This window comes from Dermacentor variabilis, chromosome 4, assembly GCF_050947875.1.
Source record: "Dermacentor variabilis isolate Ectoservices chromosome 4, ASM5094787v1, whole genome shotgun sequence".
NCBI classification, from domain to species: domain Eukaryota; kingdom Metazoa; phylum Arthropoda; class Arachnida; order Ixodida; family Ixodidae; genus Dermacentor; species Dermacentor variabilis.
Window position 1 is genome coordinate 118056713 of NC_134571.1, and position 16553 is coordinate 118073265.

A 16553-nucleotide genomic window follows, 5' to 3' on the forward strand; every position below is an offset into this window, starting at 1 on the left:
GCGAATTTTTAGTGCATGGCTCTTCCAATTGTCGGCGCCAGCTACCACCATGGCTGTTGTAGAGCTTATCACGCGCTTTGACTTAGCTTCGTGTGGTACTTAGCGCCAATAAGGCGTAGTGGATTGCGTTGTAAGTCTAGTTACCTTCTTTCTCTCATGCAGGCACGAGAAACGCAAGCGTTGTTTTAACAAGAAGAAAGGAGGTGTGAGGCGGACGCCGCGCGCATGCGCAGAAACCGTTATTGATCGGTGGCGCAAAGGAGGAGAGGAGCAGTCGCTGCCGCTCGCTTCTTGTTCTTCCTGAGGAAACTTGCCGAGCGTGCGCGCGTTGGAAACAGTGGCGATAAGTCGTACGACGAGGGGATTTCGAGACGACGTTGCGAACCTGTGTGTGATCTCGAGCCGCGCGGACTACATTACTCTGCGAGGACAAGATGGCACTGAGAGGATGCTACGCCTGCCTCAAGTACACGGTGGTCATCCTCAATTTTCTTTTCTGGGTGAGTGGCCTCGCGCACCGGAGATGAGCGCAAACCGATTTTGCCGCCCAAGTTTTGTCGCGACAGCAAGCCGACCCGACATCGCGCCTTGTGCCGCCGAGCACTTTGACGGCTCGTGTTCGTCCCACGTTTCGGTTAAGTGTGTCGCGCGTTTTCGGAACGTGCCGCGACCACGTATTGTATTTGTATTGTATTTGCCAGGCCTTGTATATTGTTACTTCTTGGAACAGAAACGAAGGATCCGGCGGAGCTGTCAACTCAGTGCCGGCGCGTTCCTTATTTTAGGCTGTTGCCACCGTACTGAAAGCGTGGGGCGTGCACTCATGCCTTTGATTCAGATGCAGCTGTTCTTTTTAAAAAGCGAAATAAATACAGGACTTGATGATGCGATATGTGTCCACATATAGAGATATATTGTACGATGCAAACCTCGGATCCTATGCGAGTCTTTATGCCGCTAACTGAATATCTCTTGACGGGACACACGCACGCACACACACAAAAAAAAAAAAATAGTGAGAAAGAAACGAAAATCTTGCATGTTTTTTGTTTCCCGTGTTTCACTGCCTGGGTATAGGATGTTTGCCCCTGCATGCGTTGCAAACATACGCAGTGAGCGTCTAGACACTGCTCAATGTATACTTTCACAGCTTTCACTTCTGAACTTTGGAGACGTTGTCTGTTATATAATCTGAACACTGGACGCATGACTTGCCCTCCATGGGGCCCGCTGCATGCTTGGCTGCTTCGGGAGGCCCTCCTCCTTTCACGGCGATAACGATGTAGTGAATCTCGTTTTTTTTTTTTTTTTAATCGTTAACTGCAGGAGCATAGTGAATTGGCTGGTAGTACAGTTAAACTTTTTCTTCTCTAAGCTCCCTGCCGTGCAGTTCTGAAGTTTAGTAAGGTCTGCAACATTTTGTCCCCCCCCCCCCCCCCCGAATATGTCCCTCGAACTGAACCTCGGAACTCCTCTCCGCGTTTGAGCATTTCGATTGTCTTTTTGCGCGCATCGTTGCGCCAAGGACCTCTGGCAGCAACAAAAAAGAACGCGGAGACTCGCCCGCTCGGCCAGGAAACTTGTTCGAATGCACCTTGAACCTGACCGCCGACTGTTGCAGCTCTCTGGATCGTCGTAGCGCGCGCCATTTGCCGCCTCCGTAATAACAGTGAGGTGCATATCGTTGCGTCCTTCGCGGTGCCGTCGAACTTTCGCCGCTTCTCCCGCGCTCCACGATCGGTATTGTTGGCGGTTGCCGGAGGCCATCAAGATGCGGAGAGCGGTGCCCACATTCCTCGAGCCGCGGCTTCCTTGCGCTGGACGACGATGTTTGCACTTGTGGATGCGTGCCTTTCCGACGGGCGCTCGCCTGCTGCTGACGTTCTCCAGCCATCTTTCTCCCCACCCCCCCTCCTGCTTCTCGGTCGTGTTTAGTTTTTTTTTCTCGCAGCCTGCTGCGACTGTGTTGCGCACTTTTCTTGCTGGACATCGCGGTGCCTCGTCACGTGGTACCCTTGCTGCACGTTCTCCGTGCAAGAGCGTGTGACATACGACCGCGTGTGGTTGAGCGACTCGCTTGCTTGCCTTTCTTTCTTTCTCTTTCTTTTTTTTAATGCTTATATTCCTTTTTTGGTTGAAACACTGCAAAGTGTGAGGCGTCCTTGCGTGAAAACTCAGATGGGTTTCTTCAGCATGCACTTACCTCATTAAAAATAAATTATTATTATTATTATTATTATTATTATTATTATTATTATTATTATTATTATTATTAAACACTCATATCTGACTGTGTTGACAGCTTATTACTTACTAAAAGAAAAATACAAGAAAACAGCAGTTGGCAACCAAAGAACAGGGACCGCGCGGGGTGGTGTTACTCCGCCAGCTAATCACAGAAGCAAACAAAATCGTCGTCATGCGACCATTTCAAGATGACGTCGTACTTGATAGCTCCGGAGCGTCTGCTGTTTAAAAGTCTTTTCATCGGCGGAAGCGATGAGATGTGCAATAGACGTGGACAAAGTGCATGTAATCTGTGCATTTCACTCTTCAAAAGTCCGCGGCACAGTTAATTCCACTGCTGACATGCTTTTACTCATGAAAATTCACTGCCAACTAAAGTGAAACTTGACCATAAATAGTTGTAGCGAAGCAAGCTTTTTATTTCAGTTCAATAAAGAATTAGGCATGCACCGTTACACTAGAATAGACGAGTGAGAACGTATAAAATTACGCGCTTATAATATTATGTTTGTGGTTACCGCCTTATTTAGGTTACAAAGAAAGTTTGAAGTACGAACTATTTGCAGCCTCGCGAAGGAACAGTGGCTGGCGGTTATGAGGGCGTGGGCGGGGCTTCACTGCAGTTGTATCCTTAAGTTGTATCCGACTGCAATAGGTACCTGCGTTTTCATATTACAGCGCTGTGTCGCTTTAACGAATATATGTTTTTCACTATGTCTTGCGCTGAACTGATTGCGGTGAAGAAAAAAAGCGAGAAGGGTGGCAAGGATAGGTCATTGAGGCTTCTTCATCATTTATCATCATCATCATCATCATCATAGGTATAACAACGGTAAAACGCTAAGACCGCTCCTGAGAGCTTTTCTCTTGCTAAAACGTATTGTTCGCTCCTTGCTTTGGCGTTTTTATTGGAGCCCCGCGATATGCAAATCGCTTAAATGGGAGGGCACTCGCAGAGTCGGCGGCTTTAGCATTGGGAACCTTATGACTTTTTTTTTTTCTTCCAAACTCAAGAGCGAACGAGGCTTAAGGCGGAGTTAGGAACGGCGCAAGGTATGATATCGGCATCGTTGTGTGGTGCATTATTTTGCACTGCCACCCATTATAGGGCGGCTACACCATAACCACGCATGTTCAACCGCCGTCTGCAGCCGCGAGCAGGCCATCCGTTCAGCTCTCATCGTTTCTTTTATTTTTCCTCTTTTATTTATTTTCCCTTCTGCGTTTCGATAGTTCTTGTAACCCCCTACTTAGAGCGAACTCCCGCTTTGTGCGAACGGCATTTAATCGCTCAGCACGTGTTGGAGGAATTGCTATGTAATATGTGAAAGGCGGCGACATTATGTTGCCGCGCCGCCATTCCGGTTAGACGGAGCGTGTGTCAAAAGCGACGTGCCCGAGATGCGCAAGGGAAGTTTGCACGCACAGCTGAGAGCCGGCGGAAGGGCGTGTTCGACGCACAGGACGACGCTCACAACGTGCGATCCCTGCGAAGCACTCTTCAAAAATCTCGACTTTTTTCGCGTCCGTCTCCGCGCTCGCCCATGCAATCCTGCCGACGAACGCGGCGAAGTGGGGCCGAAGTTTTACGAAGAAGTTAGCGCAACACACACACACAATGTGATGCGTTGACACTTATTTGCATGGCGTTGTGCATGGCGGTGGCTGCACGCGGACAGGTAGCACGCGGGGAACATTACAAAACGTTGCATTGTCGGGTTTAAATCGCCCCCGGAACTGCACAGCGGGCTATGCCGAGGATCATCGGTGTAAGTTGGTGGATTGCGTGTTAATTTTGGCCGCGTGATGTACCCTGGCGTGCGCCCAAAGCTTTATTTTTTCTCGCATTCCGCTTCCTATTGGAATGTGGCCGCGCCGCCATCGGGTATCGAACCTGGGACCTCGAGCTGAGCGGCAGAACATCGTGCATCCAATGAGCCTCCGCGACGGGTAGGGCGAGCACACGGCCAGTGAGGTTTGAGTCGTACCGAACCAACCCTCCCGATTTTTCTTTCTTTTGCTTTGTAAACTTTAAAGCTAGTTTTGCGATTTTACGAATGTTTGCGGCAAGTGTTACGAAAGATCGATTCTGCGTGCGAAAATGTGATAAAGGTGGTGAAAGGTGGGCCTGACGCAAGATTGCAAAAGAAAGGAAGAATAAATGCATACAGTAAAGAAAGTTTGATGGTGTACTTTTGTCGCCATTTTGTGGCAGCAGAAACCACCATATACTATGAGCAAGTTTATTTGGTAAAAAGGAAAGGGCCAGGAGACCGACCAAAAGGATTTAAGAACGCTTTCACGTTTCGGCTTTCCCACGGGAGCCTTGTCCACAATTTGTGCGAATTGTGTGTCACACCGACGCAGACGTTTTTTTTTTTTTTTTCCTCATGCTCTAGATTTCAGCAAGTTTACTCAGACAAGTTTCTGAAGCAGGCGAAACTGGTGAGAGCAGAGTCTCTGGAGAAGTCACTGTGATCCAGAAACAGTGGATTGCTTTTCAGTTTGAACTCTTGCTCCTAGGTTTTTTTAAAAGTAAATCGTTAATGAAGTGAGTATGCATCCCACAAAATGTGTGTCCTCTGTGCAAACGTTAATCAAATTCATTTCACCAAGGCCCGCGCCTTTCGGTCGCATTGGAAAAGTCCAAGGCCCTTAAACGGCACCTAAAACACTTTCAAAAATCCAAGAGTCGGTGGGCGTAAAATGCTACCCAAAACACTTTGTAATGTTGGATGTGCACCCGACAAAACGCCATTTACGCTTCTTCTGTGGAACAAAGAAATTACTCTTTCGATAAGGAAAACGATAGGCCCACCTTCCCTCCTTGAATTTGCCACCAAAACTGGTTGAAGAACGTAGTTGTGGCGTGTTGTTTACGCACATTCGTTTCCTCCTACTGCAAGGAACGTACGGGAATGTTGTCCTGCAGGTTCATTCACTCTTCTCGTTATTTGTTTTTTTGAGGCAGAATCATCTTTTGAAATAGTGAGCAGCCCCAAGCAGACTATATCGAAATCCGTGGCGTCAGGCGAAGCTGGTGGGGGAATTTTAATATGGCGTCGCCCGCAGCCCTTTATTCTTTTTTCTTTCTCGTTTTTCTTCTAGTGTTCTTTCTGGCCTGCTTTCCATTCAGTATGTTTCCTCAGTACTCGACGTACAATATCGATACGTTGCTTAATCTCCACGAAGATTGCGAAAGTTTGAGAACTACCATCTGTGCGTCGCTCCGTCTAACTCTTCTCGATAAACAAAACCCATTCACGCATGGAACGCGTGTCTTTGGTCCCTGAGTTTTTCGTTTAGAGCGATCTCTCATTTCAATAGCGCACAAATGTGATAGACATGTAATATATATATATATATATATATATATATATACACACACTTCACTCGTCTGCAATCGGAAAAACGGATTTTGTTATTTTCGAAAACGGCTGTGGCGCGTTATTGCCTTATTTAAATGCGTTTTTGTGTGTGCGTGTTTTTTTTTTTTTTTTAACCCCAAAGCTTTGACCTGACATTCGCAGATAGCTGTCTGGACGAAGCCTTTGGGCCTGTACAGGCGGTTTCCCCATGCATATTGCTCGGCATTTTTTTGGTTCTTTCACATTGTAGTGCCGTTCACTGCGAGAAGAGACAGTATTGCAAGGCCGTTTCTTTCTTTCTTTTTTCTAGTCTTTACGTGAGCCGAACTGCACGCCTATACCAAGGAAACGCGCCCTGGGAATGGCCCTATATGTTCATTAGCGAAGTGCTTTCTCGTCGCGCTTTGCGGGAACACAGCAGCCGCACTTCATATACTCCAGGCACAAGTGCTCTTTTCCCCCTTTATATTTCATTTCGCGGCCAGCCAACTTTATATATATATATATATATATATATATATATATATATATATATATATATATATATATATATATATATATATATATATATATATTCTGTGTCCGAAACGTGTTTGCTTCTGGTGCTTCGCGCGACGTCGAATTATCATGCGCAGCGCATCACACGGGGCGAACAAAAACACGTAAAAGCGCTTAGGAGTTCGCATTTTCTACTTGGTGGGGTCGTTTTCTTCGTGTTTTTTTCTTCTTCTTTTTTGAGCCCGCACACACACACACCCACGCCGAGGTTATATCTCGGTCCCCGGCCCCTCACAAATGTGTAAAGTAACATTAATAAAATACAAACGCCTCCTTGTAAGTCGTTCGCCGCTCCCGAGTGGTGAAACCCCCCGCGGGATCGATTAAACAAACCACGGCCATCCGAAATGTCAAGAGGCGCGTCGTGAGTGGCCAGTGCAGCGGGATACAAACCACTTGTTTCTTTTACGCCAAAAATAGAGGCAGCGCCATCGCTCGCGCGCGTCGCTTCTGGTAAGTAAACAGAGGCGGTTTCTCGTGTAAACAGCCGCCTGATGAGATAATTATGTGTTCTCATTCTATGTGAGATCGATATGTCACCCTGTTTTCTTCTTTTTTTTTTCTCTCTCGCTGCACTTTAATTCGGGGAAAGAAGTGTAAGCGTCATGACAGCGCCTATTAAAAGTATATGATATGTGGATAGAGGGTATGCGGTAAGATAAACTATATAGGGAAGCAGCGTGTATACGTACACTTCTATAGAATATACCGAAAGCGGCATCTCTCATGCCGGCAGCGGCGCGTCAGTATTCCCGAAAAACGGCGTCGGAGGGTAATGAATACTGATGGCGACGCCAACTTGAAGTTCTCGCACTGAATGCTGTGACTCCCACAAACTGCGGCTACGTCTGCTAAAGCAGGAGTTCATACTGCCGTCGGAAACTAACGGGAACACCATACTTTCGGAAACTGAACAAATTTCCGCTTTTTTTTTTTTTACATTCTCTGTTTGAGTGATGTAGAGACGTCACATGTGCCTATCATCTTCCTCTTCAACACGCAGCTGCGCGCGTTCGAATGGAAAGAATTAAATTGCGTCGCGTGTAGAGCCCGCACTTGCACATTCAAATTTTTATTCGCGGTAGCAGTTATAGCATATATACGTATTATTCACTGTATATTTGTATTGGCCTGAAGGCCAATTTTTAAAAATATCTAGGGCTTAATTTCAAATTACATTTCTAAAAAAATTCTTTATATTACTGACTTTGCCGCCCGATTTCCTTCTTCATTGTGCGCGCGCGTTTGTGTGTGTGCGCGCGTGTGTATGTTGCGCCATTACACTAAGGGAAGAGCTAACCAAACCAATCTGTGCTGCGCCCGTGTCGTAACATAGGGCTACTTCTTTTGTTGGGCTAGTTGGGGACACGTAGCTATTGGAAGAGGGGCACAAATTGGGACATACTGCGCAGACGAAGTAGAAGTTCGCGCTCATCCCGTCTGCTTAGTCCGTGTCTTAATTTGCGCCCGCTCTTCTTAATAGCTGCGTGCCGTAACATCACGTGTTCGGTGCGGGACTGTTGATGGCTGCGGTGTCTGTAGCACGCAGTTCGCTGTCCCTCGAGAGTTCCTCGTGGCACCACTGTCGCTGCCACGCAGTATGTATGCACATGGTGATATTGCGCTCAGTTTTACAAACACGATATTAAGGAAGGACAGGACGTGGACGGACGGAGCGTCCGTCCACGTCCTGCCCTTCCTCAATATCGGGTTTGTAAAACTGAGCGCAGTATAACCATGAACGTTCACCAACTAGCCCCCTTCATTGCTTTACTAAAAGTATGTATGTAGTATGCACGTCACCGCATAAATAAAAGTACGTATACACCGCCAGCGCGGAGTGGCCACTACGCCCCTCACTTCCCGTCGCCTCCTCCCCCACGCCGGAGTGCGTTGCTCCGCGACCCTGAACGCCGACCTCCTCGAGTCCTCGCCGCATGATGCAGCCGGAACACACTCCGAGCCTGGCCCTCCCTCTCCCTTCGTCTCTCCGTGCGTGTGTGTCTGAACGCCCTTGTTCTCGGTGTCGCGCCTCTCTTCTGTCTGCCTTTCGCTGGGCCACAGGCCGCCGCGCCTGTCCGCCCCGGAGGGTCCCCCTCCTCTCGATGGATGCATCCTGCTGCTCTTCTCGCCGCCGGTGCCGTATTTTAGGACGATGCCTTGGCGCCGTTCCACGCAGCGTCGGCAGCTGCGGTACCTTGGCTTCTGTGTGCTTCGCGTGTCTCTTTCCGCGCCTGTTGGGCAACCGGGCGCGCCGCACCACCTCGTTGTCTGGCTCTCTGTCTTCGCCCGTTACGCGCGATCCCTTGTTACGGCTAGGTGGCATGCTGCGCGTCCTATGTGTGTGGGTTTTACCAACGCCACGTCCGAGACTTGAAATACGAGCGACGAGGGTTCGGGCTCTGGCCCGACGTCTCGGCGTTTTCGGTGTGCGTGCGCGATCCTACTCGTGCGCTGCTCTGTATAAGCGAGAATTAAAAGAACCGAGAGACTCGATATATATATATATATATATATATATATATATATATATATATATATATATATATATATATAATATAGCTATGGCTGATGAAGTCACGCTGGCCCCAGTAGTAAACTGAAGAAGAGTCCGACGTACTTCCAATAAGCACAGTACATTTGATTGACGTTTCGGTTGGTGGACCAGCCTTTGTCAAACTAACATGTACATGCATTTGGGCTTCCTTATAAACCCACGATACATCAGATAAAGTTAGGCGCAATAATAACAACAAAAAACAACATAAATATAGCGATACCACTGGCGATAGCGATACCATACACGTGGCGCCCAGTGCAGAAATGAATCGTTCGTTTACTCAACGTTACAATGCAAGCCACTCGAAGTCAACAATAAATTTTTAAAAAATAATACAATAAAAAGAAACATGGAGATATTAAGGCACCGCGCGATAGTACATGCAGTGTGCGGGTGAAGCGCAAAAAAAGAAGCCTCAGTGTTGCCCGAGGGGCTCGGGGCCCCTGGCGTCGTGCGCTCGAATGTGTGCGGCCCACTTCCTTCACGTTTTCTTCAGCAGGTGTTCCGAATGTGCGAGCGAAACCGTCGTGCGACAAACGTTAACCCACTGCTCAAGCATGCGCGCGCGTGAAATGCTGCAGCCAGCCAGCCAGCCGGGGGTGTCGTGCGTCAGCGCGGGTCCCTGCACGACCCGATGAGCGCGCGCGATGCCGCCAGATAGGGGATCATCCGCTGACGCTCGGGTCGCGGCCGCCGTTCGCGCCGCTTCTGGCGTCGAAGACGGGGAAGAGGGGTCGCCGGGGGCGCTTTCCTCGCGCCGCGCACATGATGGATCAGCGGCCAGGGGGAGGAGAGCAAGGAGGCGCGCCAGTCCGGGAAAACGGCCAACGATGGTAGTCACCACGCGAGGAATTCCAATTCGTCACGCATCTTTCTGCTGTCGAGGTTTGTGTAACACACGAGCGGATTTCCCCCCTTCCGTGTTTTCGGACAGCGCGATCAAGCGGGACCGTGCTCTCAACTTACAGCTCGCGCTGCCTCGGCGGCGGTGACTAAGTGCACAACGCAGGAAATGGGAGAAAAAAATAATAATAATAAAGGTGAACAACACGGGTGGACAGAACAAGGCGCTGTATCGACACGACTGTATGATTGTAGGCTTACATTTGCATTTTTTACGGTTTTGTAAATTTTACAAGTAACCGGAGGCTTTAACTCTCGTTAACGTCCCTGCCTTTCTGTCCTTTGCATCTCTCTCTCTCTCTCTCTCTCTCTCTCTCTCTCTCTCTCTCTCTCTCTCTCTCTCTCTCTCTCTCTCTCTGTGCGCCCACTGTTCGGATAGCTCGTGCTCGATACTTATTTTGTGTGCGCGTGTGTGTGTTTGTGCGTGCCTTTAACTCTGTGTTGTCCCTATCGTATTTCATTCGTCAATAATCAACTGCAAATTCATTTTTATTTGTCTTCTGCGTTCGCCGAAACAACTGCGACGGAGAAGAGCGCGCCCTAAAGTTGTGGCCCGGCCGTTCTGACGTGAGCCCGTAGTTTCGACGCGTGCGTGGTATTCTGCGAGCGATCGGGTCCTACATACCTGCCTGTATAGCAGCGGATAGCTCCACTCTCACAAAGGCAGGCGCGACATTGATGAATACCGCTAGAGCTTTTTGCCTTTCACGGTGTGCTGGGTGGAATTCACGCTCGCAGACATGCGCCGAGGTATTCTTCGATTCGATTCTTTTCCACCGCAGTTGTTCAGAATTTCTGCTTGCTGTTCCTACGCGTTCCCGGGAAAGGTATGTATTGCGCGACAGGTATGGATTGCGCGGGCATCGTGGGAATTCGGTCAGACAGCGGCGTGTCTTTGGGCTCGTGCTTTCGAAAGACGGCGAATGAATGAACGAACGGCTCTCGGTCGCTGTTGGGGATCCGGTGTCAAAAGGATGTGTGGTTTAGGGGATCGTTGGGTGAAGGGCGTGTTCATCTCGCTCTTAGTTCTTCCGGTCTACGAACCCTTGTACCATTCTCCTCATAAGTGCACGTTCAAAGCGGTCGGTCTCGCATGGGCCGGTCGACTTCTTCTTCACCGTTCGAAACGGGACGCTTTGACCAGCGATGTCGTGATGACTTTCTGTGCTTCAGGGTTAGATTCTGTTAGATTTGCTGCGGTTCTCATTCCAACGTGTAGTAAGTTTTGGTTCTTGCCAATGGGGGAATAAGCTGCGCAACTCCAAATGGGGACGGTGTTAACTTTCTGTGCGTGACAAATTACTCCCGACAGCTCGTGTGCACCATGGACCGACTCTTGGCAGTCGCTGCCGTTGTCTGGCTCGGAGCCATTTGTCGGGCATGTGCGGTGTGCATGCAGCGTTGGTCATGACTTTGTTTTGGGAAAAAGAAAATAAAATGTCCTTCCGGTCGAGTAAGCCCGCCCTTGTCGTCTAGCACTTGCACGCGTGTAGCTTAATTATAATAGTTATCTCTGTTTGCTGCAGAACCGCTCATCGATGAAGTCACATTTATTCTCTATATGCCTCTCTTTTATGACTTGACTTTTACTTGCTCCTCCGCTAACATGTGTGTAGTAGGGGGGAAAAAAGAGCAATTAAACACCGCCTTCGGGTGAAGGCAGCCGGGATTAAGCCTGAAGTGGCTACCTTCGTCTAAGCGTATATACGCGTTTGCTCGTTATCGCTGTTGCGTGCTGCGATTCGAAAATCGCGCTTATATAGTTTCGCTATCTCCGTTTAGGTGGTGGTGGTGATAAACTTTATTGAAAGGGGGAAGGGTAAAGAGGGACGTGGCTGAGGGTTTGGGCTCAAGTAAGGCCCTGGGCCTGCTTGGCCTTTTCCGCCCAGTCCACCAGTTCAAGTTGTCGGTCGACGTCCCCGGAACTGAGCCAGGCTGTCCAGTCAGTCTCGCTGCTGACGGGGGGATGAGAAAACGGGAGCGAGGTGCATTCCCACATTATGTGTGTGAGTGTTTCTGTTTCTGAACAGAGCCTACATTTGTCGCTTTCCTTGCCCCCTGTTATTTTGTTAATCTATTTTGGGTGTGGATATGTGTTTGTCTGAAGTCGCCGAAACGCGACCGCTTGCGTTTTGTCGAGTTGCTTGGCCGGTATGTCTTGAGTTGTTGAGTTCAGTGGTTTTAGGTGGGATTAGCCTCGCAGTTGCTGCCGGAAATTGCTCCACCGTAACGACACTTCAAATAAATAAATCACATAATCAGACACAGACCTCAGAATTACAAATGGTCACTCCTCAGTTCACCATGTGGAGGCCAAATCTGTGTCCTGTACGTAATTTATAAGAAGGCGAGAGACCTCCTTCCTACACAGCCGGTTCCCGCGCGGGAAAACAATGACCTGAAGAGAACTGTGAAGAACTCCTGTCTTCTTGAGGGACCCGAATACCACACTCCTTTCCGCGTCATACACAGTACAGCACATAAGGTAATGTTCTATGTCACCGCACACACCACACGTTGAACATAATGGAGACAACGCCAGGCCAGTCTTATACATCCACGCAGGGGTACGAGCAGAGCCTGTGCGAATGCGGAGCAGTAAAGTGGCTTGGTTTCTTTTGAGACCCTTGGTCACACATGGCTTGTGAAGTGAGCTCCACAAAGAACTGAAGTGGCACAACACCGCTTCTCTGAAGAGTCTCTTGTCCTCTTGAGGCACTTTTCTCAGTGGATTCCCAGACAGCGATCTATGGGCGAGGCTGTCCGCCATCTTGTTGCCTATGATACTTATGTGCGAGGGCACCCATTGGAAACGTATGGAAAAGCCTTTGATATGGAGATTGTGCACCGAGCGTAGGGAGCTAAGACATAAGGCATCAGTAGGGAACTCGTGCTCTCACCTTTGAAGGGCAGATTTTGAATCTGTAAGAATGACAACAGGTTGAGGCGTACAAAACCGTAGTTTCTTTAGAGCTGCCTCAATGGCAACGCTTTCGGCCGTTGTGGAGGACACGACTGCAGTGAAGCGAACAGACCAATCATACTTCAAAGAGGGAATGTGAAAAGCAGCTGCACTAGATCCTCTGACCTTGTCCACAGAGCCATCAGTAAAAATTTGAAGATGACGTGCATATTCAGTCTCAAGATGTTCCAGTACCAGCGAACGCGTTGCCGCCAAAGGAGAACTCCGCTTAGCGCGCACGTGAGGAATTGTCAACGAACAATCGAGGCTCGCGAATGACCAAGGTGGTTTCAACCTCTTAGTTCGACCTCTAGCGTCAAAGTTCGACCTCTAGCGTCAAAACCCAGGTAACCAAGGGTATTTAATGCCAAATACGCTCGGGACTCAGATCTCTTTCGAAGGCGCTGTAGGAGGGCTTGGCCGGCTGCCATCTGTTTGAGGCGGCCAATTTGCATCAATAACCTTTGTGAAGCGACTAGGCTAAGAGGTCTCGATAGAGATTCATAAAGTACTCTATTGTTAGGAGCAGTCTGCGGAACGCCAAGAGCCCTTCTTAGGCCCTTTCTGTGCAGAACCTCAAGTCGTTCCAGCTGTGATATCGAGGGGGAAATTAAAGGGAGCTGATACATTATTCGACTCGTCACTAGTGCATCGTGCAACCCGATCATTGAAGAAGGGTGATTTCCCCATTGCTCACTTGCAACTCTACGGATCACATTGAGACGCGAAGATATCGATGTCACAACCGAGTCCACAGCTCGTCGCCACTGTAGACGGTATAGTCAATAATGACGCCCAAAAAGCGCTTGTGTTCCAATTGTCGAAGGCAAGATTGATCAAGGTCTATCTTCAGCCGCGCATACCGTCTTCCTCTACCTGGAAACATGATGAAGCCAGATTTTTCCACCGAGAAAGTCAACCCAACACCTTGAAGGTGATTTTGAACTGAAAGTAATGCCTGTCGAGCTATCAGAGCTAAACGCTTGTGTTGATATCCGGTTAACCAAACACAAATGTCGTCCGCATATATCGACATATGGACATGCCTGCAATGTTTTTGCACTTCGTGGGGAAGACCATCCATTACAACATTAAAGAGCGTTGGCGAAAGAACACTTCCCTGAGGCACACCTCGCGATACCGCCCTTTCGGTGCTTGTGGTACTTCCTAACCGCACTTGAATTTTACGATCAGTGATAAATGAGTGAATGAATCGCAGAAGATAGCCCTGTACGCCCATGGCCTGCAAACTATTTAGTATTGAGCTCTGAAGGACGCTATCATAAGCCTTTGATACGTCTAGGAAAATAACTAGTGTTGAAAGGCCGAAAGCTCTATGATGTTCAATATGGCTTATCAAGTCCAAGACGCTATATTGCGCGCTTAAACCTGTTCGGAATCCAGTCATGCATGTTGGCAGAGCCCTTCTATCTTCGAGCCACGAAGATAAACGCTTACTTGCCAGCTTCTCCATGATCTTAGCCACACACGACGTCAGGGATACAGGACGATACGAGGCCAAATCTGTCATTTCTTTGCTGGGCTTCAGCACTGGGACAACACAAGCCACCTTCCATAAAGGAGGAACGTCGCCAGTCTCCCACACTCGATTGAGATAGCTTAGGAGCATCTTCCGGTGTTCCAGAGGTAGGTTCTGCATCATCTGGTTGGTGATGCCGTCAGGACCTGGTGCACACCGACGCCTCAGGCTGCTGAGTGCTGTTTGTAGCTCTCGGAAGTGTGAACGGGGTGTCCATCTCAGACGTAGATATTGCAGGCAGAGCGCAGGGATGAATTCCTGAACTTGCACTTACAAATGCATCTGCAAATTCCTCTGCGAAGCACACGAGAGGTTTCTGCTTGCGCAGTGCAAGCGCTTCGAAAGGTTTACCAGGACGAGAATCCCCAGCAAGACTGCCAATGACTCGCCAAAGTCTCTTCATCGGTGAGAAAACCGCAAAGCTAGCGCAGAAGGACGCCCACTGCGACCTATGCTATATGTGATGCAGTCGCTGACTAAGGAGACACTGGAAATGACGACGCTGATAGGCTTCGCGATCTGTCCTCCATCCTGCCACTCGCTTAGGTGATCGTTGTAAATAGTCTGCAAATATATATTATGCTTTTATTCTCCCCGCAACATCTTGGTGGAGCTAATAAATAATTATTTTACAAGGAATCCGCAGTGAATTGTCCCCTTCGCTTATGCATTTACCTGTAACAAAAAGCAAAAAAAATCACCGCTTAATTTTTGTTGTTCATTAAAATTATGCGGATCCCACGCACTACCCATAATTTTACCCAACAACTACCCACCAAAATTTCAACGGTGATATTTTTTTTTTGCTTTGTAATCGATGTAAGTGAAGCTTTCTGTGCTCTTTGCTTTGATTGACGATAATTAGCGATGATGTCGACGGCGTATGTTTCATTTCTTCAACGTTCAGTCCAACATGAGAGTGGCGAGTTGATGTCAAACGTTACCTTGCGTGTACCAATGCCGCTTATCTGCGTAGTACACAGAACACACACGGGGAGATGCTTGCTTGAGGCGCTGTTGTGCGCCATTAATTTGTTCGTAATCTCTGAGAGGGTTGAACATTATCATTGCCTCATGGCACATCGCATCGTGGTAGAAGTGTTGAAACTTTAATTGAATTATGGGGCTGTATGCGCCAAAACCACAATCGGGTTCTGAGGCACGCCATAGTGGTGGAGTCCGGATTAATTTTGACACCCTGGTCTTCTATAGCGTGCACCTTAGTCTAAGTGCACTAGCGTTTTTTTTTATTTCGCCCCCGTCGAAATGGGGCTGCCACGGCCGGAATCAAACCCGCGACCTCGAGCAATGCCATAGCCGTGAAGCTACCGCGGCGGGCACAGACGTGTTAATTTGACGTGCGACCGCTTCCGTAGTGTCGCCTAGACCCTACGGCATTTTAATGCGGCTTTGCGTCAGCACGCCTTGCGTAAGTTCTCCGCTCGACAAATTTGCGTGGTGTTTATTTTTTTCAGAATACCAGAAGCGTACCGTAACTTCAGTTTGCCCGCAACCGCTGTTTCCTTGGCTACTCACGTCATTTCTTCCCTCTCCCGCCTTCTCCCCCTGTTTGGGAACTGCGAGACTCGTTCAGCGACTGTGTCGGTTCTACTCCTACCCATTCTCTCCCTCCTCTCTGCAGTTATATCTACGTCCCCTATAGACTTGCACGGTTTCTCTCCTTTTTTTTTTTACAATTCAACGTGTTTAACCTCACAAGGATGTTGTGTCCGCCGGCAAAAAAATGAGAAGGCTTGACTTAGTACTGTAGGTAAGCGCCGCGATTTCTGCAATGCTTTTGCGGGGGGTCACGGATAGTTACATCTGTCAAGAGGCTAATGTGGCGACGCCCAGGGAGCTCCAGAGGGCACTGTTGGCACTGTGCATATTCGACGCGGTGCAAATGTCTAAACGAGTTTCTCGCGTCGCCTTTTCTCTTTGCCGCTCTCCTGTCATGTACACTCACGCTCTGAAACACCCCCGGACGCGGTGTGCGAGACAACAGAAGCAGTGGGAAAGTAGAAGGAAGAGGCAAAGAAAGCTTCGCTTTAACAACACGACCTCCTCGTTTTTCTTTAATTTTGTCTCGCCACCAGAAGCTCCCAATGGGACCTACTTTGCTGAACAGCGTAAATTTTAGCGGGATTGCTCGCGCGTAGCCCAGTAGCGTCGCGGCGTTTAGTACGCATATTTATATCACCGTCGAGCTCTCTTTGCATTTTCACGTGGCATAGGCACTCTAGGGCCCGTCTTCACAGGAAGAGCAAATTGCAGGTCGCAGTTATTGTTGGACGTGTAAATTAGTAAAGGCGCCCAGCTAAAGGCAAAGCGCACCTTCGAATTAAAGGCTTTCTGAATTTCGCCAAAGATCCGCTTTTTTACGCTAATCCGCACTGCTACCAGTTCCGCTGTAGC

General features: G+C 48.7%; 1 protein-coding gene across 1 annotated transcript in view; it reads left to right on the forward strand.

Annotated features, from left to right (window-relative positions):
- Nucleotides 1–256: 256 nt before the first annotated feature.
- The window catches only part of LOC142579677 (CD9 antigen-like), a 111494-nt gene continuing 95197 nt past the window's right edge, over nucleotides 257–16553 (forward strand). Inside the window, exon 1 of the mRNA XM_075690119.1 lies at nucleotides 257–500. Within this exon, the coding sequence (XP_075546234.1) occupies nucleotides 435–500 (66 nt within the window). The 5' untranslated portion in view covers nucleotides 257–434. The remainder of the gene's footprint in view (nucleotides 501–16553) is intronic.